The 24,099-nt window shown below is 36.1% G+C and overlaps 1 protein-coding gene across 7 annotated transcripts in view; it reads right to left on the bottom strand.

The window, feature by feature from the left end:
* The window catches only part of COL24A1 (collagen type XXIV alpha 1 chain), a 386,758-nt gene that overhangs the window by 19,171 nt on the left and 343,488 nt on the right, over positions 1–24,099 (bottom strand). For 6 of the 7 annotated variants that reach the window (XM_031650448.1, XM_021943525.2, XM_021943514.2 and 3 more), the window contains 4 exons: positions 23,220–23,273; positions 18,333–18,368; positions 5,024–5,059; positions 4,890–4,916 (listed from right to left, as the gene is read on the bottom strand). In XM_031650448.1, the coding sequence (XP_031506308.1) occupies positions 4,890–4,916; positions 5,024–5,059; positions 18,333–18,368; positions 23,220–23,273 (153 nt within the window). The remainder of the gene's footprint in view (positions 1–4,889; positions 4,917–5,023; positions 5,060–18,332; positions 18,369–23,219; positions 23,274–24,099) is intronic. The other variant, XM_031650446.1, reaches the window with a different exon arrangement.

The following is a 24,099-nucleotide window of genomic DNA, read 5'->3' on the forward strand; positions in this document are numbered from 1 at the left end:
CAACACCACAAAGCATTAGGAAAATGCATGTGAAAACCACAATGAGATACCACTTCACAACCATTAAGATGGCTGTTATAGAAAAAATAAACCAGAAAATAACAAGTGTTGGTGAGGATGTGGAGAAACTGGAAACTTGTGCACTGCTGGTGGTAATGTAAAGTGTGTGGCAGTTATAGAAAACAGTATGGCAGTTTCTCAAAAATTAGACAGAATTACTACATGATATAACAGTTTTATTTCTAGGTATATACCCAAATGAATTGAAAGTGAAGACTCCAACAGATGTCTGTACACCAATGTTTATAGCAGCATTATTCACAATAGCCGAAAGGTAGAAGCAAAATAAGTGTCCATTTGGATAAACAAAATCTGGTATATGTATTCAATGGACTATTATTCAGCTTAGAAAAGAAATAAAATTCTACTATAAGCTTACAACAGAGATGAACCCTGAAGATACTACATTAAGTGAAATAAGTCAGTCACAAAAAGACAAATATTGTATGACTTAACTTATATGAGGTACCTACAGTAGTCAAATTCATAGAGACAGAAAGTAGAACGGTGGTTGCCGGGGCTGGGGAAAGGGAGGAATTGAGAATTATTACTTAATGGGTACAGAGCTTCAGTTTTGGAAGACAAAAAAGTCCTAGGCATGGATAGCAATGGTTGCACAGCAGTGTGAATGTACTTAATACCACTGAACTCTACACTCTATTTTTAACTTAAAAATAGTTAAAATGGTAAAATTTTGTTATGTATATCTTGCCAACATTAAAAATAACAAGTAAATATGCTCATTATCCCTTAGACCAAACTATCCTACTTCTGGCAATTTGTCCCCTAGGTATTCTACAAAATGATATGTATATGGACAGGACATTTGTACTATGCGTAATAAAAAATTGAAAAAAAAATGCTCATCAAAAGAGGGCAAGATGAGTAAATCACAGGATAGTCTTAATTGACATGACTATGATTTTCTGTGTGTGGCAGTAAAGAATACAATGATTATTAGTAGATTAGTAGTGTAGAGTTTGATGCTTTAGTCGTGTTAAGGTACCAGCAATTTTAAACACCATCAGCGCAAGCGACAACTCAATAAAAAGGCATTTTTTCTTCCCGAACAGGTATTAGAAAGAAAAGAAATTTCATAACACTTGGCCACTAAAAATTTTTCTTGACGATCTCCATATTCCTAGAATCCCCAAGGTATTCACAAAGCCTAGCTCAAGACTGGCACATAGCAGTCAATCAGTTTGTTGAATTTATTGATTTTTTTCCCCATAGGCAGACTTTAAGAAAGGCACGGTCAGAGAAATTGTATTAAGAGGATTTGCCTGGGAAGTCATTCAGTCACATCTAAGTCCCCACATCGAAGTATAAATCTCTCATTAGGTGCAGTGAGGGGATCAAAAAAGGAAAAATAACTTCTTCCAGGCACTCTAGTTAGAACATATTCTCACATGGAAATCACTCAATGTTTACAAAAACATGCGTGTAAAATAGAAAACAGAGAATAAAGATTGATTATATGTTGTGACTAGTGAGTGTGAAATAATGAGGGGAATTAGACAGCAGGATTCATTATACTTTGGGAGAATGTAATCTTCACAATTCTCTCCAAATCATTCAAGTGAAGAGCAGATCTAGTCTAGGCATCTCAGTATTTTGAAGAGAAGTGTTATTTTTTCATATGTCTGAAGTTTCAAGATCACTGGATGGTGAAAATGCTGACCAAATAGGAACTCATTTCAGGTCACACCCCTCTTTATGATGGGAGTTTTTGTGGATTCTAGGGAACCAGAATATAATAGAAGCTGCCACTTCTTAATTCATCAATCCAGGTTCTAAAATTGACCCATTAATTGGAATAAATCAGTTGGGAATTCTTTCTCTCATTTAATGATTCTTAATGATTGTTATTTCCATCCTATACACCAAACACAGACACACATAGACACCGTGTTCTTCCCTTTACTCCACTAATCACTTCTAGTTAACTTTGACATCATGTTGTATACTTCTGTGTTCATTTCTAAATATCTTACCATGTACACTGAGGTCTGGTCATTACCCTATTCTCACATTCAAATTCACCATCAATACATATTACTTTTCCTGAAACATTTCCTTTTAGCTATTCCACTTTAAAGAACTGACCAAGTTACTTGAGTTTCGTAGGTCTTATAAAGATGTAGCTGGACTGGATTATAAGTTTTCATACTTATCTTGACCCACAGTAAGAAATACATTTTTACATCACGACAAAATTCAGACAAACATACATATATTTAACCTCAAAAAGTTCTGTAAAACCATATTTATTCTTGCTGATGAAGATGTACTGACTTTTTTTTTGTTTTTTAAAATTGACGTAAAATTTATATAACATAAAATTCACTATTTTAGCCATTTAAAAGTATACAATTCAGTTGTCTTTAGTAGATTCACAATGTTGTTCAACCATTACCATGATCGAATTTCAGAGCATTTTTATTACCTCCCAAAAGAAAATCCATATCTACTAAGCAGTCCCTCCCCATATTTTTTTCTATTCTATTTCATTTGCTCTAAAAATAATCTTGAATGAGACTCACTAAATTGGTCTTATGATCCACTGACCAATGAATCCCAACTCAAAGTCTGAAATAACTGCTAAATAATTACTGAGAGGACCTCTAGTTCTATGAATCTATTCCTTTATAGATATTGTTTCTCTCCAAGTGAAATCTAGTTTAGAAGATTCCCACTAAAATTTCCTGAGATGTTGCCTTTTTTGTATTCATGCAGGCATGCACTCAACATTTATTAAGAGCTTAAATGGAAGGGGAATTTAAAAAGTAGTCTCTACCTTTAGAGGGTTCACAATATAATAGAAAAGACAAACATGAAAGTAAATGAGTATGAAGAAGAGGAAGTGATCAGTTCTATCTTGCAGTGTGATGAGGGGATGGAATTAAGAAAAGTTTCATGGAGGCCGACTTTAGAAAGAATGCATAGGTGTCTTCTCATTGTCATTTAGACGTCTGCTCTAGAAATCTTATTCTCAATGTTATTTTCCTACAGTGGACTCTGCAAGTTCTAGGAAAACAGTACTATATATGGAAATCTGTTTTCATATCGGCCAAGAAGGAATACAGAAAGGAGGAAAAGGGAGAAAAGAAGGAAACAAAGAAACAGCATTTATTGAGTAGTTATAATATATTCAACACATATATCTTCTTAATCTTCCTAATTTCTCAAAGTATATACATATTTTAATCCACATTTTGCTCTGAGCAAAAACCTCTCATGTTTTAGTCTATTTTGGCTGTGTAGGAACACATATATTTTCCAAGTGAGACAGGGATATGTGTCCCACACTTTGGCACTTAAATGTGAAAATTTTCACTAAACATATCTTTAACTTGCCAATGACATATGATTCTTTAGAACTTGAACTTGTTCTTTCTTGAGAAGGGAGCTACGATATATCAAAGTTATTATAATTTGGGAAGGCAATTAATGAGGGTACTTGTAATCCATGCATTGTAGGGATCCAGGAGGAAGGGAAGAATAAACAAGTGGAAAGTTATTTGAAGAGTTGAAGAAAGATTTTTTTTTTTTTTTGAGATGGAGTCTTGCTCTGCCAGGCTGGAGTGAGGGGGCACAATCTTGGCTCACTGCAACCTCCGCCTCCCGGGCTCAGGCGATTCTCCTGCCTCAACCTCCTGAGTAGCTGGGATTATAGGCATGTGCCACCATGCCTGGGGTTTTGCCATGTTGGCCAGGTTGGTCTCAAACTCCTGACCTCAGATGATACACCCACTTCGGCCTCCCACAGTGCTGGGATTATAGGTGCAAGCCACCATGCCCTGCCGAAAGACATTCTTATTGATGTTCACACAGGGAGAGGTTCCCTCTGCATTAGTCAGAAGACCAGAAAGGGGAAGTGATTTTTTAAAATCACAGATAAATGGGTCTCTTGTTTTCAAGGGGATAGTCTTCCTTGTGGCACTATGCCCCAAGGAAAAGCTGAGGGAAATGAAGAGTGTCTGATCTGCTGAGAGTAGATCACAGGAAACCACCACCGAGAACTAGCAGAGATCTAAATGACATCAGAGCAGCATGTGAAATAAGAAGGCTTAAAAGGCGCAGGACTGACCATTGTTTGGGATGGTGTAGCCAACAGTAGATCCACCCTAGGCAGAAAATATGACCCAAGGACCACTGTATTTGACCAGGAGGCTGGAGGAGCGGGGTGTGGGTGAGGTTGCAGATGGAGACATACCTCTCATAGGGAGCAGGAAGACAAAAAGACTGCGGAATATGAGAATGGATACAAAGCATAAGGAAAATCAAGCTTAGAATATCAGAGGGCACGAGAATAGCAGGAGCAACATAAACACTGCCTCAGAGATAAGGGTAGCAAGTTTTGGGTCATAGTAGTTAGATAATAAGCAAACATAAGAGAAGTCTGATGGCTTCGAGAGTTACCAGAAACTGAGAAAGATTCATGTACATCAAAGAAGTGGATAACTCTGGCTGGCAAAAAGAGAACATTTAAAAAAGGAGAGTGAAGATGTAGAATTAGGAAGAAATGGAGGTAATTAGTTTTTCAAGTGCTTATTATGTATTATACAATGTGTTGCGTGCTTTACTTCTTACTCAATACTTGAAACCACCCAAGAAAGCAGGAGATACCATCTCCATTTTATAAATAAGAAGTCTGAGGCTTGGATTTCACGTTTGTGTAGCTGGGCCAGCCCTGTATCAGGTTAGCAAAAAAGAACAGAGGTATGCAAAAGGGACACCTTCTAATAGGGAGTTAACAGAAGAAGATTTAAAAAGTTAATATGACATACTAAGATAAAACAAAATAAAATCAAACCAAGCAAACTTACTCTTGGGCCTGGTGCTCCAGGTGGACCCTAGAACACAGCAAATTAAAAAAATATACATTTATTTAGTAGACATCTCAAACCAGGCAAGCATATAAGCATCAATAGTAAACAGATATAAATGAAAACCAACTCACTGGAGGCCCTGGTTGACCTCTCGGTCCTTGAGGACCCTGGAAGAAATGGAGACAAACACAAGAGGTATATGTTATACTTTTGGTTGGGTATAAGCAAGAGAACTAATATTCAACCTCTGTCATCACCTTTCGTGCCAGGCAAGTCATACAATTTAAAATTGTTTTAGTATTCTAAAGTTATATGCTCCGGTACTTAGCTATCATCAATATTCATAAACAAGCTGGATATTTATTTTCCTGTTTATTGATATTATTAGAAACTGAATTTACTCAATTTACTAAACTACTATAAATGTAACATTTTAAAATGTTAGTATTGTCTAAAGATGTTTTTCCTGTTATTTCTAACTGCCACCTACCTAATCATCAAATATAGAAACTTCAGTGTTCTTAGACACCTTAATTTCCTTCATCTACCTATAAACTGGTTGCCAACTCCAAAATAATACCTCTCCATTTTTATTGACAATTAAATGAATGAAGGATGTTAAAATTAATTAGTATTAATGTGGAAATTAGAAAAGTTAAAAGGTATATAGCAAAATGTCAAAAGCTATGTTGACATTTTTCAAAATGAAGCAATAGTAATTACTGTTAAAAATGCTCAAAGGCCCTGTATGTCTGTTCAAAAGTAACCTAGATGTTCAGCTAAATGTTAAGACTATATTGAATCGACTCCAGTTATGGTTAAAAGATGGCAAAGCAACACTTATCTTCAGCTGAGTTTTGGATAATGTCGACACCATGCTTGACTTAGTTTTAAGTATCTTGTATTGCCAAAGCTGTTAATCCTAAATATACTGTGGTAGCTAGAACAAACAATACATAGCAGCTTGAAAAGAGTAGAGTACTCCAACACTGTGCCTGCTAGACATGTCTTAGTGTATCTGATTTATGATTACAATTTTAAGCAGAGAATGTACAAAACTTGTACATAATTAAATGAATGATGTTAAAATTAGTACTAGTTAATTTTAATACTAGTTAATACTAGTTAATTTTCACATCATCCATTCATTTAATTATCAACCAATGCATGTACTTCAGAAGCTGCATGGTAGGTGACAGAAATGTCACGTTGGAGATAGCCTTTTAACTATACAGAAGCTCAAAATGAAATTGGTTATGTACGCTTCTCCATTTTGGATCAACAATGTAAAAATAATAAACAGTTGCGATAGTCCATTCCACTTAGCAAAATTTTTGAAATTTGGAAAATATCACTGATGGTTCAGTACAAAATATGTATCTTATCTTTGACTTCAAAAGAGGAATTTATCATAGAAAAATAAGAAACAATTTCTACTGTTGACTTTATAAAGTTCATTCCAGCTTGTTATCCAGAACAAGTCAGACCACCACAAATATGATCAAACAAAATACTTCAAACCCACCCCAAGATAGGGCAGGCAACCCCAATGTAACCACATAGAATAGGGAAAGTAGCCAAGTTAAAAAAATATGATCCCAACAAGATAACATTTTATTAGTTCTTTTTTATTACTCTAGCTAATACACCATTAAGGTGAAGTGATTCACTGTCTCTCTCTTTTATGTAAAGCAGTTTATAGGCCGGGCATGGTGGCTCACACCTGTAATTCTAGCACTTTGGGAGGTCAAGGCCAGAGGACTGCCTGAGCTCGAATTTGAGACCAGCCTGGGCAACATAGTGAAACTCCCTCTCTACTAAAGTCCAAAAAAATTAGCCAGGTATGGTGGTGCGCTCCTGTAGTACCAGCTACTTGGTAGGCTGAGGCACGAGAATTGCTTGAACCTGGAAGGCAGAGGTTGCAGTGAACCGAGATCACGCCATTGCACTTCAGCCTGGGTGACGGAGTGAGACTGTCTCCAAAAAATAAAATTAAATAAGTAAAGTAGCTTATAACAATATTATGATTGTCTCTGTTAATTTTCTTTCACTTTTTTTTTGAGATGGAGTCTTGCTCTGTTGCCCAGGCTGGAGTGCCGTGGTGTGATCTCGGCTCACTGCAATCTCCACCTCCCAGGTTCAAGTGATTCTCCTGCCTCAGCCTTCCGAGTAGCTGGGACTACAGGCGTGCTCCACCACTCCTGGCTTTTTTTTTTTTTTTTTTTTGTATTTTTAGTAGACACAGGGTTTCACCATGTTGGGCAGGCAACTCCTGGCCTCAAGTGATCCACCTGCCTTGGCCTCCCAAAGTGCTGGGATTACAGGCATGAGCCATTGTGCCTGGCCATCTAGGTTAATTTCTAAAGGGAAACCAAATTACTCTGAATGCTTATGGTGGTTATTTGGCTATAGTGAAAACACTGCCTATGAAAATAGATTCTCTTTCCACTTTATTCCAGAATTTACATACAATCCTCGAAAAGTAACGTATTTTATCAGTATACTTTAAAAATACATGTAAGTGCGTACTCTTAAACCTGAGTGTGTTAGTCTTTTCTTTTATGTAAATTTCTTTTATTTCATTTCCTTATGTCATCTCCCTTATGTAAATGCAATCTTGATTTAGCTTCATGATCCTTATTTTAGGCTGGCTCAGTTGCAGAGAGCTTCCTTTTCTCATTTATAAACTGAGGAGCTTCCATTGTAGGATGTTTAGCAGCATCCCTAGCTTCTACCCACTAGATGCCACTAACATCTCATTCTTTTTCCCCAATTGTTCAACCAAAAATTTCTCCAGACATTGCCAAATGTCTCCTAGGGCAGTAGGGGGACAAATGGCTGCTGGTTGAGATTCATTGGTTTGAAAGGAGAATTTAGTAATATTAAATAAGATTAACTAGATAGCAATGTAATTAGAACAGAATGAGTGAGCATCACAAGTCATATGGCGTGACTGCAAACAAGAACATAAACTCTTCAAGCTGTCATGTGGGTGATAGCTGGGCTACTCTAGGTGGAGGATACACACACACACCCCCCCCCCCATATTCCTTACCAAGTTGCTTCTAACCCTCTTTTTCTAAGAGGCACTGTAATTTATAGAAAAACACAATCACATAGGAATAGGAACTGGGAGACCTGGGCTCTGGTTTTTGTCTTTGTAACTTAATTTGCTATATGGTCTTAAGTGAACTGCTGCACATTTGGATCTCAGATATCTAAATTGTAATATAATAGGTCTAGTGAAGATAATCTCCAAGGTTCACTTTAAAATTATGATTTTCAAGACTTTTGTCAAATTTCTTCCTGACATGTGTTTTTTTAAATTTTTAAATTTTCTTTAAAGATGGGAGTCTTGCTATGCTACCCAAGCTGGCTTTGAATGCCTGGGCTCAAGCAATTCTCCTGCCTTAGCATCCCCAAGTAGCTGGGACCATAGGCATGTGCTTCTGCACCTGACCTACCTCATGTTTTATATCTGGATAAAGAAGGTGTACATATGCATACAGATTGGCAATTTAAAATTTAAAGTCTGTACAAATGTAATAGTAAGTGTTCTTGAATTTAATAAGTTTGATAATTTTTTAAGGAATGATTTATACTATTTATGAATTTCAAAAATAAATACATACATATATATGCCTTAAAAGCTTATGGTGTTAATATTTAGGACCTATTTCCCATATCCTAGTTTTCCCTTCTAATGCAGAAACCATCCTCCTCACTTTCAAATTGGAGGCAAATAAGACAATGCTAATCAAGAACTGTGAAGACACATTAACTTAGAGATAATATTAGAGAAAATGTCAATGGGATGTTTCAATATTTTATGATTTCATTAAATAGTATGTTATAAATATGAAGCAGCTAATCTAAAAATTCATGCTGAGATTGTTCTCTGCTTTTTTTTTTTTTATTTCTATAGCTTTAAGTTATGTGATTCAAGTTGTGACATTCTGTCAAAATTATTTTCAGGCCAGGTATAATGACTCATGCCTGTAATTCCAGGGCTTTGGGAGGCAAAGACCTGAAGGATCACTTGAGGCCAGGGTTCGAGGTCAGCCTGGGCAACACTGGGAGACACTGTATCTACAAAAATAATAATAGTAATAATCATTAAATAAATAAATTAGCCAAGTGCAATGACATGCACCTGTAGTCCTATCAGCTATTTGAGAGGCTGAGGTGGGAGGACTGCTTGAGCCCAGGAGTTCGAGGCTCCAGTGAGCTATGGCTGCACCACAGCATGTCAGCCTGGGTGACAGAGCAAGTCTGTCAAGAAAGAAAAAAAAATCATTTGCCGATATCTGACACGAGGATACCATTTCTGCTATAAGTTAAAATTTTACTTAGAATTTTACTTAAGTTAAATTTTTACTAACTGTATCTCATTATTTCCAGCTGTCCTCTTTGCATTACTTACTCTAAAATTTACTCAATTGTGTTTTAAGTGTTTGAGGTCTCATAGAAAGTAGGAAATTTTGTAAACTTTCAGGATTAATTTGCCAGTAACACAACAGTTTTGAAGTAGAGAAAGAGTAGATAATTCTACATGTTATCTGCTAGGTTTCCTTAGGATGCCATAAAACTCTGGCTCTGTTTAGAATATATATATGAACAGGGCTGGGTGCGGTGGTTCATGCCTGTAATCCCAGCACTTTGGGAGGCTGAGGTGGGCAGATCATCTGAGGCCAGGAGTTCAAGACTGGCCTGGGCAACACGGTGAAATCCCGTTTCTACAAAAAATAGAAAAAAAATTAGCCGAGTGTGGTGCTGAACGCCTGTAATCCCAGCTACTCAGGAGGCTGAGACACGGGAATCACTTGAACCAGAAGGTGGAGGTTGCAGTGAGCTGAGATTGTGCCACTGCACTCCAGCCTGGGCAACAGAACAAGACTCTGTCTCAAAAAAAAAAAGAAGAAAAAAAGAAAATATATACGAATCTAGGGACTCATTTTAAAAACAGTCCACAGGCAGGCAGACAGGCAGCAAGTATAGAACAGAAAGAAAAATAACTCTTTCATAAATGGCCATACAGAATCAGCTCTCTCAATGGTGGAAAGGACCTACTTGGGATCAATACTAGAGTTTACAATGTTAAATTACAGAAGATGTGAAGCTTCCTAATCAAGAAACCCAAATTATAATAAAGGGGTTACTTTTCATGTGTTGTATAATGAGCTATAAACATCTTTGTATTTTTTTAAAGTCACTGAATCATGCTTTGGTCATTTTTTGGTTATTTTTAGGTATAAAACTTGGTAAGGAGAGCACAGTTTAATAAATTCATAGTTTAATAAATTTTCCTGCATGGAAAATTTTAAAATGAGATTGAGGCCAGGCGTGGTGGCTCATGCCTGTAATCCCAGCACTTTGGGAGGCTGACTGGGGTAGATCACGAGGTCAGGAGATCAAGACCATCCTAGCTAACACGGTGAAACCCCGTCTCTACTAAAAATACAAAAAATTAACCGGGTGTGGTGGCAGGCAGCTGTAGTCCCAGCTACTTGGGAGGCTGAGGCAAGAGAATCGCTTGAACCTGGGAGGTGGAGCTTGCAGTGAGCCAAGATTGTGCCACTGCACTCCAGCCTGGGTGACAGAGTGAGACTCAGTCTCAATAATAATAATAATAATAATAATAATAATTGATAAACCAATTTGATAGACTGTTGTGATTCTGATATTTGTGCAAAGACTTAAGTCTCTTATTTGTCTCAATACAATAGGTCTTAGCTAATAAAATCCATTCCAAAAATGCACCATTTACTAGTACTATCTGAGAATGACCTCTGTGAGTGTATTACTTTCTGAAAGACAGTAACCAATTAGGTGTCTTTAGCCAGTCAATTATTTAAACTGTCTCCTTAAAGAAAACAAACTGGTAGAATGCACTGAAAAATTCCCAGTGAAAGTGTAAGAAATGTTACCAAGCTTTTCCGTAAAACAAAGGAGAAAAGTTTAACAGCACATTTTATGTATTATGATAATTGCAGAATGATCTCCAGGAATTAAAAGATTACCTTTATAAAGCTCCTTAAATTATAATGGAATCAAAGGAAAAGAGGTGATTAAAAAGGTATGTAGTATCAGTTACTCAACAATAAAACAGAAAAAAACTCATAATTCTAATGTGCCAGTGAATCTTTTTTTATTTTTTAAATTATTATTATTATTATTTTTTGCAGCAAATTTAGTTGGCTACTCTAAATGCCACTGTGCCTATTTCCCATCTCCCTCGGGTACTGAAAGTTTGCATATTATTTGTGAAGAGAACCATGATAACCCACAGACTAAAAACCCTATAAAGCATATTAATTCAGGAAATTCTACTTTACCAGGCTAGAATTGGAAATAGCGTTTCACTTTTTAATTTTAGGGCATATTATTCATTTATAAACTATTACCAACTATTACCTATTACATGGCAAGTTCTGTGCTAGACACTGATAACCTGTGTACTACACAAAGTTCCCTACTCTCATGAAGTTTACATTCTAGTGGAGGGGACAGGAAACAATTGCAATGAGTGCTATTATGAAGAAAACAAGATGCTGTGAAAGAGAATGACCGGAAATGATGAGACAGAATGATCTGAGAAGACTTCTTTAAAATGGCATTCGAGCAAAGACCTGAATATTGAGATAAAATTAGTCGTTTGAAGAGTATATGAAATAATTTCCTAGGTAAAAGAAAGGCATATTCCTAAGAATAGAAAGGAGGTCAGTGTAGGTGGCAGGTGGAAAATGGTACATCAGGACACTGGAGAGGCAAACAGGGGCCAATTCATGTAGGGCCTTGTAAATCAAGGCAAGGAAGCTTAGATTTTATTCTAAGTGCAAGAAAAAGTCATAGGGAGGTTTTTAAAGAGGAGAATGATATAATTTGATTTATTCTGTAATAATATCACTCTGTTTGCTATGTAGAGAATAGATTGTAGTGGGGGGAAAGTGGAAGAAATAAGAAACCAGGAGTCCAGGTGGGATATCATGATCACTTGGACAAGGGTGCCAGTGAAGAATGAGAGATGGATTCAGAGTAGGATTTACAGATGATGGGAATTAATCTCTAAAGAACTCTTTATGTTCTATAGCTTTGTTAGTTCTTTTGTGGGGGGGCTTATTTATTTTTCTTTTATGTAGAATCACACATATTCAGATCTGGAAAGAACTTTATAGATATCTCTTCTAATTCCCTACTCAGCACAGGAATACCAGTCCAATAACTCAGGGAGATGGTCAGTAGGCTTTGGTGAAAGGTAGTTACTACCTCTACCTTGCAAAATGATCTTTTTGTGTACTATTTCATTATTATATTAGATAGCTCATTATTACATTGAGCTGAAATTAGCCTCAGCATTCTATTAACTTTGTCACTAAGTATTTATTGTGTTAAATTATGTGTCCGGTGCTATAACAGACTGGGGACTAGGTGGTAACAACGATGGTAGGTAGGTACTAGGTGGTATCTAACATATCTCATGCCTTCATGGAGCTCACTTTCTCTCAGGGAGCTGAGCACAGAAACCATAAGTACAATTCAATAAACAAGTCATTTAAATTGTATCCTCTAGAGTTACTCATATTGTATCTATCCTCTCTTTTATAAGATAACCTTTCAAATATTTGAAGACAACTATCATGTGCCAACACCTCAATTTTATCTAATTCATTTACCAATAATTCATTAAATATTTATTAAATGCCAACTATAAGAGAGGCACTGCTAGATGTGAGGGACACAGCATTAAAACAAACAAAAATCAACAGATAAAATGTCTGTGCCTTTAAGGCTACATTCTAGCGAGGAAAAATACAATAAACAAACAAACAAACAAAACCAAATAAATATGTAAGATGTCAGGTGGTAGAGACATGGGTAGAAGGAATATAAGGCACTCAGGAAGGTGGGGGCACTGCTATTCACACAGGCTAGTCAGGAACCTCTCTGGTAAGAGGACATTTAAGTACAAAACTGAAGAACACATGCCAGGCATTGTACTAGGTCCTGAGTGCTAGATATCATGTCCAGGGGTGGGAGTAGCGTGGGATTAAAGCATTAGCGTGCGTGCTCCAAGAAATGTTCATTAAATCAAAATGCCAAGATCAGCAGGAACTCTCTACCATACATAAAGGGTATGGTAGAGAAATAAGAGGTGCAAAAGCCAGAAAGTGAGACAAGAGACGAAAGAACAAGGAGAGGGATGTAATCAGGCTGCAGAATCTGGTAGAGATTAACCATCCCAGATATTTCAATGGGTCCTACCAGGACATGGGTTCCCCCAGATCCTTCCCCTTCTCTGAATGTGCTTTAATGTTGTCCATGTTTTCTTTGGGGATAGCATGACTGGTATCACTACCTGCTTTATTCTGCATGCCGTATTTCTACCATTACAACCTAAAATGGCAGTCCTAATCTATTGCATTTGTAATCCATCAGAGCCACTCAATTTTTTTTTTTCATGTGAAATGCTTGTGACATTGCCATAGGTACTTCAGGCTTCCTAATCCTGATGGAGACTATGTCCCAGCCACAGTACTTGGAGAGGATACTGGGGAGGCATGCAGAGCCACACTGATATGGAACATGGGCTAATTCCAAGTCTCTCTGTTTTCCTTTCCCTCCTTCACTCTTCCTTGGAAATATAGCTTCACTGTGTGCATATGCTCTTGCTTCCTGTTACAATAAATCTGCTGAGAAAAGGTGAGGATCACATTTCTACAAATTGAACACATCGATTTAAATATCCTTTTGTGATTCTTAGGCTATCTGAGATTACATAATTTCTCTTTTTTAGCTAATTAATATAACTGCAACTTAATTATTCTGAGTCTCAAGTGTACCCTACGATGAGAAGAAAAAATCTCAGTTGTCACTATGTAATCTCATTACCTTGTAATCAAGACTTTACTGCTATATTTAAATTTATTCTTATGGGCCTTACGTATTTAGTTTCAATCTCCCTCATTTTATTTCATGTCTGTCCTCTGTTTATGGTTGCTGCTTTAATAAGTTCGGCATGGATCACATACTCAATGAATAGATTTTAGCTTCTCTTGCAACAACAAAAATAAAAAAATAGGTAATCATGTGAGATGAATATGTTAATTTGCTTAAAAAATTACTTATAGTCAAATTACTTGCTTATAAATAACCTTTTTACTATCTATATGTATCCTATAACATCGTGTTAAATCTATACAATAAAAAACTTATTAAAAAATAAGCTCAGCATGATCTCTGCTGGAGAAGTGGCCCCTTTACAACACATCTTCTTTAGTTTGAAAGAATTGGCATCCTAGAAATGAGGGAAGTAGTGCCAGTATAAGCTACTTTGGTCACAAAAGTGCTGTGTACCTTTTGCCCATCCTCTCATCATTGTCTCTAACTGGCTGATATGCAACTAATGATTTGCCTCTGCATTGCAGACCTCTTTAGTGCTGACTGGACATAGCGGGTATATACCTAAAGCGACTTGGCAGTCCCTTTGTTCTCTCACTAGTGAAGAAAACCCATACCCCATCTCCTGACGCCTGGCAAGGCAAATAATCCATTTCACACAGTGATCAGGGAAGAAGTGATTGGCGGGTTCTTAAACATGTTTAGAGTTTATCAGATTTCACTGCAATCTACCACATAGGTTTATTTTTATTTTTATTTATTATACTTTAAGTTCTGGGTTACATGTGCAGAACTTGCCGTTTTGTTACACAGGTATATACGTGCCATGGTGGTTTGCTGCACCCATCAACCCATCACCTACATTAGGTATTTCTCCTAATGTTATCCCTCCCCTAGCCCCCGACCCCCCACAGGCCCCGGTGTGTGATGTTCCCCTCCCTGTGTCCATGTGTTCTCATTGTTCAACTCCCACTTATGAGTGAGAACATGTGGTGTTCGGTTTTTCTGATCTTGTGATAGTCTGCTGAGAATGATGGTTTCTAGCTTCATCCATGTCCCTGCAAAGGACATGAACTCATCCTTTCTTATGGCTGCATAGTATTCCATGGTGTATATGAGCCATGTTTTCTTAATCCAGTCTATCACTGATGGACATTTGGGTTGGTTCCAAGTCTTTGCTATTGTGAATAGTGCTGCAATAAACATATGTGTGCATGTGTCTTTATCATAGAATTATTTATAATTCTTTGGGTATATGCCCAGTAATGGGATTGCTGGGTCAAATGGTATTTCTAGTTCTAGATTCTTGAGGAATCGCCACACTGTCTTCCACAATGGTTGAACTAATTTACACTCTCACCAACAGTGTAAAAGCATTCCTATTTTTCCACAACATCTCCAGCATCTGTTGTTTCCTTACTTTTTAATGATCGCCATTCTAACTGGCGTGAGATGGTATCGCACTGTGGTTTTGATTTGCATTTCTCTAATGACCAGTGATGATGAGCATTTTTTCATATGTTTGTTGGCTGCATAAATGTCTTCTTTTGAGAAGTGTCTGTTCATATCCTTTGCCCATTTTTTGATGGCATTGTTTGCTTTTTTCTTATAAATTTGTTTAAGTTCTTTGTAGATTCTGGATATTAGCCCTTTGTCAGATGGATAGATTGCAAAAATTTTCTCCCATTCTGTAGGTTGCCTGTTGACTCTGATGATAGTTTCTTTTGCTGTGCAGAAGCTCTTTAGTTTAATTAGATCCCATTTGTCAATTTTGTCTTTTGTTGTCATTGCTTTTGGTGTTTTAGACATGAAGTCTCCGACCATGCCTATGTCCTGAATGGTATTGCCCAGGTTTTCTTCTAGGATTTTTATGGTCCTAGGTCTTACATTTAAGTCTTTGATCCATCTTGAGTGGATTTTTGTATAAGGTGTAAGGAAGGGGTCCAGTTTCAGTTTTCTGCAAATGGCAAGCTAGTTTTCCCAACATCATTTATTAAATAGGGAATCTTTTCCCCATTGCTTGTGTGTGTCAGGTTTGTCAGAGATCAGATGGTTGTAGATGTGTGGTGTTATTTCTGAGGTCTCTGTTCTGTTCCATTGGTCTATATATCTGTTTTGGTACTAGTACCATGCTGTTTTGGTTACTATACCCTTGTAGTAAAGTTTGAAGTCAGGTAGCGTGATGCCTCCAGCTTTATTCTTCTTGCCCAGGATTGTCTTGGCTATGTGGGCTCTTTTTTTGGTTTCATATGAAGTTTAAAGTTGTTTTTTCCAATTCTGTGAAGAAAGTCAGTGGTAGCTTGATGGGGATAGCAATGAATCTATAAATTACTTTGGGCAGTACGGCCATTTTGACGAAATTGATTCTTCCTATTCATGAACATGGAATGTTTTTCCATTTATTTGTGTCCTCTCTTATTTCCTTGAGTAGTGGTTTGTAGTTCTCCTTGAAGAGGTCCTTCACATCCCTTGTAAGTTGGATTCCTAGGTATTTTATTCTCTTAGTAGCAATTGTGAATGGGAGTTCACTCATGATTTGGTTCTGTGTTTGTCTGTTATTGGTGTATAGGAATGCTTGTGATTTTTGCACATTGATTTTGTATCCTGAGATTTTGCTGAAGTTGCTTATCAGTTTAAGGAGATTTTGGGCTGAGACGATGGGGTGTTCTAAATATATAATCATGTCATCTGCTAACAGAGACAATTTGACTTCTTCTCTTCCTATGTGAATACCCTTTATTTCTTTCTCTTGCCTTATTTCCCTGGCCAGAACTTCCAATACCATGTTGACTAGGAGTGGTCCTTGTCTTGTGCCGGTTTTCACAGGGAATGCTTCCAGTTTTTGCCCATTCAGTATGATATTGGCTGTGGGTTTGTCATAAATAGTTCTTATTATGTTGAGATACATTCCATTGATACCTAGTTGATTGAGAGTTTTTGGTGTGAAAGGCTGTTGAATTTTGTTAAAGGCATTTTCTGCATCTATTGAGATAATCATGTGGTTTTTGTCATTGTTTCTGTTTATGTGACGGATTATGTTTATTGATTTGCATATGTTGAATGAGCCTTTCATCCCAGGGATGAAGCCGACTTGATCGTGGTGGATAAGCTTTTGGATGTGCTGCTGGATTCGGTTTGCCAGTATTTTATTGAGGATTTGCACATTGATGTTCATCAGGGATATTGGCCTAAAATTCTCTTTCTTTGGTGTGTCTCTACTAGGCTTTGGTATCAGGATGATGCTGTCCTCATAAAATGACTTAGGGAGGATTCCTTCATTTTCTCTTGCTCAGAATAGTTTCAGAAGAAATGGTATCAGCTCCTCTTTGTACCTCTGGTAAAATTTGTCTGTGAATCTGTCTGGTCCTGGACTTTTTGGGGTTGGTAGGCTATTAATTATTGCCTCAATTTCAGAGCTTGTTATTGGTCTATTCAGAGATTCAACTTCTTCCTGGTTTAGTCTTGGGAGGTGTATGTGTGTCCAGGAATTTATCCATTTCTTTTAGATTTTCTAGTTTATCTGTATAGAGGTGTTTATAGTATTCTCTGATAGTAGTTTATATTTCTGTGGGATCAGTGATGATATCCCCTTTATCATTTTTTTATTGCATCTATTTGATTCTTCACTCTTTTCTTCTTTATTAGTCTTGCTAGTGGTCTATCAATTTTGTTGATCTTTTCAAAATACCAGCTCCTGGATTCATTGATTTCTTGAAAGGTTTTTTATGTCTCTATTTCTTTCAGTTCTGCTCTGATCTTAGTTATTTCTTGCCTTCTGTTAGTTTTTGAATTTGTTTGCTCTTGCTTCTCTAATTGTTTTAATTGTGATGTTAGGGTGTCGATTTTAGATCTTTTCTGCTTTCTCTTGTGGGCATTTAGTGCTATATTTCCCTCTACACACTGCTTTAAATGTGTCCCAGAGATTCTGGTACATTGTGTCTTTGTTCTCATCGGTTTCAAAGATCTTTATTTCTGCCTTCATTCTGTTATTTACCCAGTAGTCAGTCAGGAGCAGGTTGTTCAGTTTCCATGTAGTTGTGCAGTTTTGAGTGAGATTCTTAAGCCTGAGTTCTAATTTGATTGCAGTGTGGTCTGAGAGACAGTTTGTTGGGTATGATTTCTGTTCTTTTACATTTGCTGAGGAGTGCTTTACTTCCAATTATGTGGTCAATTTTAGAGTAAGTGAGATGTGGTGCTAAGAAGAATACATATTCTGTTGATTTGGGGTAGAGAGTTCTGCAGATGTCTATTAGGTCCTCTTGGTCCAGAGCTGAGTTTAAGTCCTGGATATCCTTGTTAATTTTCTGTCTCATTGATCTGTCTAATATTGACAGCGGGGTGTTAAAGTCTCCCATTATTTTTGTGTGAGTCTAAGTCTCTTTTACCACATAATTTAAATCTACTTCCTGACAACTGCAATTTTATTTTTATTCTACAAGTATCAGAGATATAATAATGAATAACTGTAAAAGGGTCCTTGCTTTCATGGAGCTTAAAGTCTAGTGTCAGGGTTACTAAAATCACAAATTTAGTTAAACTTACAGTTTCACCTCTAAAGCCCTTTTCACCTCTGGGTCCCTAAAAGAAAAAAATAAAAGATGTTAGTTCAGTGTTATTGATAGTTATGTATTAAATGTAGCTGAGGTCATTATATGTAGAAACACGACAATTTATATTTTTTCTTTTTCTATGTAGTAAGACCTGTTTTGTTAAATTGTATAAGTTCTAGTTTTATTTTCCTAAATAAAGCAAAGCAAACAAAAAACCCCTAGTGAATTTATACCTTCATAAATATAATATGAATGCTCTTCCATGTCAATCTACATTCTTTTAGATAATTAAAATACTTGTCTAGTATTTAACATACTATGATAATATTTTAAATTTGCTATTATTAGACTTTTTGCTAATTTTTGTCATTGTTAGCAATGTTGTGAGAGATACCCTTATAGTATAAAATTTTTGTTAAAGACTGCCCTCCAGAAAGTTAGTTTGAAATTACATACACACCTGAAAAATGGAAGCGTATATTTCTTCTGATCTATGTCATGTTCTTTGTTAATTTGCAAGCTAAGAATACTATCTTCTCATTTATTCACCATTTATATGACTTCTGTGTTTCTCATCTTGTCTCAATTCATTTTAAACTAGGTATTAACTTAAAATAACTTACTTATTATTTATTTATTTATTTATTTTTGAGATGGAGTCTCACTCTGTCACTGGACTGGAGTGCAGTGGCATGATCTCGGCCCACTACAACCTCCACCTCCTGAGTTCAAGCGATTCTCCTGCCCCAGCCTCCTGAGTAGTTGGGACTACAGGAGCATGCCACTACACCCAGATAATTTTTGTATTTTCAGTAAAGATGGGGTTTCACCATGTTGGCCAGGATTATCTCAATCTCCTGACCTTGTGATCCACCCGCCTCAGCCTCCCAAAGCACTGAGATTACAGGAGTGAGCCACTGCGCCCGGACCCTGATTTTTAAGATATCTACACAGCACTTAAAAAATACATATACACCATTTTCCACTCCCTACTCAGTATTAAAAACCTGGTATGTATCTTTTCATACCTTTTTCTAATCAAATATTGACAAATACATTTATAGATGTATGGGAAATATTGCTTGTGTTTTATAATATTGGGATCATATTATATACTCTTCTATGCATCTCACTTAATACATCATGAAATAACTGAGTCAGTCAAACTAGATATAATAAATTCTTTTAAATAACTGCATAATATTCCATGAAATGGCTAACCTATAACTTATCCAATAATTCCTTTAGAAATGAGTATTCATATAATTTCAATTTTTTTCCCCAATAAAAGCAGTATTGTAAAAAAAAAAAAAGTCTTTGCAAAATTTCATTAGTGTATTGGGTGTGTTTATACCTGTGGGATAAATTCCTCAAAGTAGAACTGTTTTGTTAAAGAATATGTCCCTATATTTAGCAAATCTTTCCATAAAGGGTGTAATTCACATTTTTACCAGTGATCAATGATACTGTTTTCTCCTATATTCCCTTCTGAGAAGTTAAGTGTAATATCTTATTTTACTTTAATTTGCATATCTCTAATTTAAAGTTAGGTGAGTGTCTTTCGGATTTGTTCTTTTTTTCTCCACTGGCTACTTTTTTGATGGAATAGTTTTCATTTTTCTATTGAACTTTCTTTTTCAAACTATAAGAGTTCTTCGTATATGTGTGTGTATGTCTATCTAGAAAGATAGATATACATCTATCTATCTATCTATCTATCTATCTATCTATCTATCATCTATCTCTATCTAGATACACACACATATCCATATCAATAGATAGGTAAATATTTTTTTTTCTTTTGCCTAGGCTGGAGTGCAGTGGCACGATCATGGCTCCCTGCAGCCTCAACTTCCTGGGATCAAGTGGTCCTCCCACCTTAGCCTCTCGAGTAGCTGGGACTATATGCATCTGCCACTACACCAGGCTCAGTTTTAGTTTTTTTGTAGAGATGGGATCTCGCTATATTGCCAAGGCTGGTCTAAACTCCTGTGCTCAAGCAATCTTCCAGCCTCAGCCTCCCAAAGTGCTGGTAATACAGCCATGAACTACTGTGCCCAATTGAACTCTTTGTATATTAACCTGTTATATGTTATATGCTTTGTAAATATTTTTCCCAATCGATATTACTTTTAAACTTTATTCATGGAATCTTTTTTCCATGTAAAATTTAAAACATTTTCAAGTATTCAAATATACTTTCTGTTCTTTTATAGGTCTCCCCAATCCTTAAGCTACATGTTAGTTTTCTCGATTATTCTTCAATTTTTTTTTTTTTTTTTTTGAGATGGAGTTTCACGCTTATTGCCCAGGCTGGAGTGCAATGGCATGATCTTGGCTCACTGCAACATCTGTCTCCCAGTTTCAAGAGATTCTCCTGCCTCAGCCTCCCAGGTAGCTGGGATTACAGGCATGTATCACCACACCCAGCTAATTTTGTATTTTTAGTAGAGATGAAGTTTCACCATGTTGGCCAGGCTGGTCTTGAACTCCTGACCTCAGGCGATCTGCCCACCTCGGCCTCCCAAAGTGCTGGGATTACAAGGGTGAGACACTGTGCATGGCCTCTTCTAAGCTTTTTATTATTTTATTTTTTACATTAAAGTCTTTAACAGTTCATCTAGGATTAAAATAATTTTGGCAAATGGGATTCCAATTCTTCTTTCTTCTTTTTTTCTTTTTTAAAGAGATGGGGTCTCACTCTGTTTGCCCAGGTTTGAGTGCAGTGGGTGCAATCAGCTCACTGTAGCCTGGAACTCCTGGGCTCAAGCAATCCTCCCGTCTTAGCCTAAGTAGCTAGGGCTATAGGCATGTACCACCACACACAGCTAATTTATTTTTCTATGATGGGGGTCTCACTGTCTTGCCCAGGCTGTGTTCCAATTTCTTACAGCAGGAAGATACTCAAAGTAATTCCATCTCTCTTCCCTGTCACTGACGTAGGAGTAAGCATCTGGCTGAATGCTAAAGATATGAAAAAAATGTAATCGGAGACTTCTAAAAAAATTCTTATTTTTGCCATGATAGTACTTTATGCCACTTTTTTCCTTTGGATAATTATATCTGGATGTGGTTCTTGAGAAATTGTAGTCATCTTGCTATACGCCTAATTATGAAGCCAACATTCAGGATATCAGGGTAGAGACATAGAGATATAAGAAAGACATAAGAACCTGGTCTTGGATAAGATAATTGAGTCACCAAATTAACCAATTCTGAAGCCCTTCCTATAACGTGATACAAATTTTCTTATTGCTAAAAGTAGTTTGGTTCAGGGTTCCTATTATTTGCAGCCAATTCTTCCTCAATTATATGCCATTTTTGTTATAAGTAAATTCCTATATATACTTAAGATCAAATTCTGGGCTTCAGTCTGTTACACCAATCTGTTTATTTCTTTGTACTACTATATAGTTTCATTTACAATGACTTTGTAGTATTGTTTTCTTATCAGAAAAGCAAGCCCGTCACCCCTCACTGGTATTTTTTTTCACAATGTTTTCTCCAATCTCAAATGTTTATTCTTTCATAATGAACTTTTCTTCTCAGAATGGAAAAAACTTAATATGGAAAAATTGGTGTACATGCTGAATACTATAAGGGTCTTTAAGAACTATCTATAAACAAAACACAGTAAGATATTTTAATTAAGTAATTTTAAAATTACATTTTCCTTAACCAATTAATACATCATAGTTTTGACAGAGGGGAACAATCATTCTGTAATCAGAACAGTATGTGTCCCTTAGCTTGCTGAAGAACCACTCACTGAAATATGAGAATTCTCCCACTTACAATCTTATATAGCTCTGAGTGGCAAATGTTGAAAGTCTACAGAAATACTGAGTTATACATTTTACTTCTTTTGTTTACATATCCAGTAACTTTGGTGGTTTCTTCTCTAAATTTATCAAAGAGAATAGTGGTATTAAACATTTGAAGCATTCTATTTTTATATTTTTTAATTGTCTGTGTCTATAAATAACTTCCAAATAATTCAAAATATCAATTCCCTAGATAGAATGAATCTTTCCTCTCTAAGTCTCAGTTTGACCCTTTCTACTGTCCTCCTTGTTTGTTAATACTATTATCAGTGTTGGAAAACTTTCCCAACATCACTTGCCCAATCATTGTCTCATTTCTCTGTTTTATTTCATAGCCAAATTTCTTAAGGCACTGGCATGTAATATCTCAATTTCCTCTCCAGACACAGCTTGAATGGAGTGGAAAGAGCGCTGGTCTTGAAGTAAGAAACACTAGCTATGTAATTCACCAGGTCTATCACCTTGAATGACTAGACGAATCCATAAACCTCATCTGTTTCCTCATCTGTTAAATGAAAATAATATCTACTGCAAAAGTTTGTTGTAAGAATTTAAGGAACATTATTATTAAATATTTTCCTCTACTTCCTTCATCATTGTAACCTGTACTCTATCTTCTACTGCAACTTATTCTCTCAAAGATTACTGTTGACTACTCCTTTCTTGAAAGCTATTCTCTCGAACGATTCTTTCCTTCCTTTATAGTGGGTACTTCCAAAAACTCAAATCTTGGATGTCTGCACACCTTTTGCTATCTATGTTCTTTCCTTCAGAAGAATAATTTATTTTTATTGCTCAAGTGTTTATGACGCTCTCCCCTTCCTGACTCAGTTCTATTTTCTTTTCTTAACTCCAATTATAAATGCCTACCTACTTACTTACACTGTCTTCATTACACATATGGTCCCTAACTTCTCAGAAATCATCTTCCAGAAGAAAATGTATGTCTATTTTTTCCAATTGCTTCTCAAATACCCTAATTCTTTGTAGATTATTCTAGAAACAGGATTAAAGAAAAAAAAGAGTACAAAAGACTTATATTATGATAAACTTACAGTTCTACCTGTTGGGCCTATTATACCTTCTCTGCCAAGGGGACCAGTGTTTCCCTGTTGAAGTAAAAGAAAAACAGTCTCACTGTTAGTGTAATTAAAAAAAAAAACAACTCCAGAGAATCTTTTGTACAATGGTAAAAGAGCCATGTCTACATAATTATCCTTTTTAATATAAAATCTTATAGCATTAGCATAAACTATAATAATCTTGGTTAACAGTATGTGACTCAATTTTGCATATTATTAAAGTCTCCTATCAGGAGAGTTACATCTGTATAATTTCTAAAAAACTGATGAATTAGCATTATGATTTTTATGTGGTGATAACTTCAATGATGCATTTTACACGTATGTCATTATATAACAAATAAAACTATATAAAAAAGAATAGAATGATGAACAAGGTTTTGAATAAATTTCTGTGCAGATGTTGAAAGAGCAGATGTTTGGGTAACATGAAGCGTGAAATAGAGAAAAAGTACAGTAAGGAACCAGAGGGAAGCATATGTGACCAACTAAACTTCAGTTCTTCATTTGTAAAACAGGAATAAGAACATCTACTTCATAGGGACATTGTGAGAATTAAATATGAAAAGTGCTTTTAAAACTTTAAGCTGTTATTTGATTATGAGGATAACCTTGAATAAGGTGAATTTCTGATCAATTCCTCCCAAAGTAGGAACAGAGTCTATAATTTCTCAGTGAATACAAAATGCCTATTTTAGTTTTTTCCTACAAACTTCAGCTTCCTTGGTTCTTCAGAAATCATGAAAATAGCTAATACATTTATAGTTGAAGAAATATTCAGAAAGGTCTTTAAACAATTACTATGACAATACTCCTCTTTGCATTATGTTTTGATTGTTTTTATTGAGACGGA

The sequence above is a fragment of the Papio anubis genome, chromosome 1, assembly GCF_008728515.1.
Source record: "Papio anubis isolate 15944 chromosome 1, Panubis1.0, whole genome shotgun sequence".
Classification (NCBI taxonomy): domain Eukaryota; kingdom Metazoa; phylum Chordata; class Mammalia; order Primates; family Cercopithecidae; genus Papio; species Papio anubis.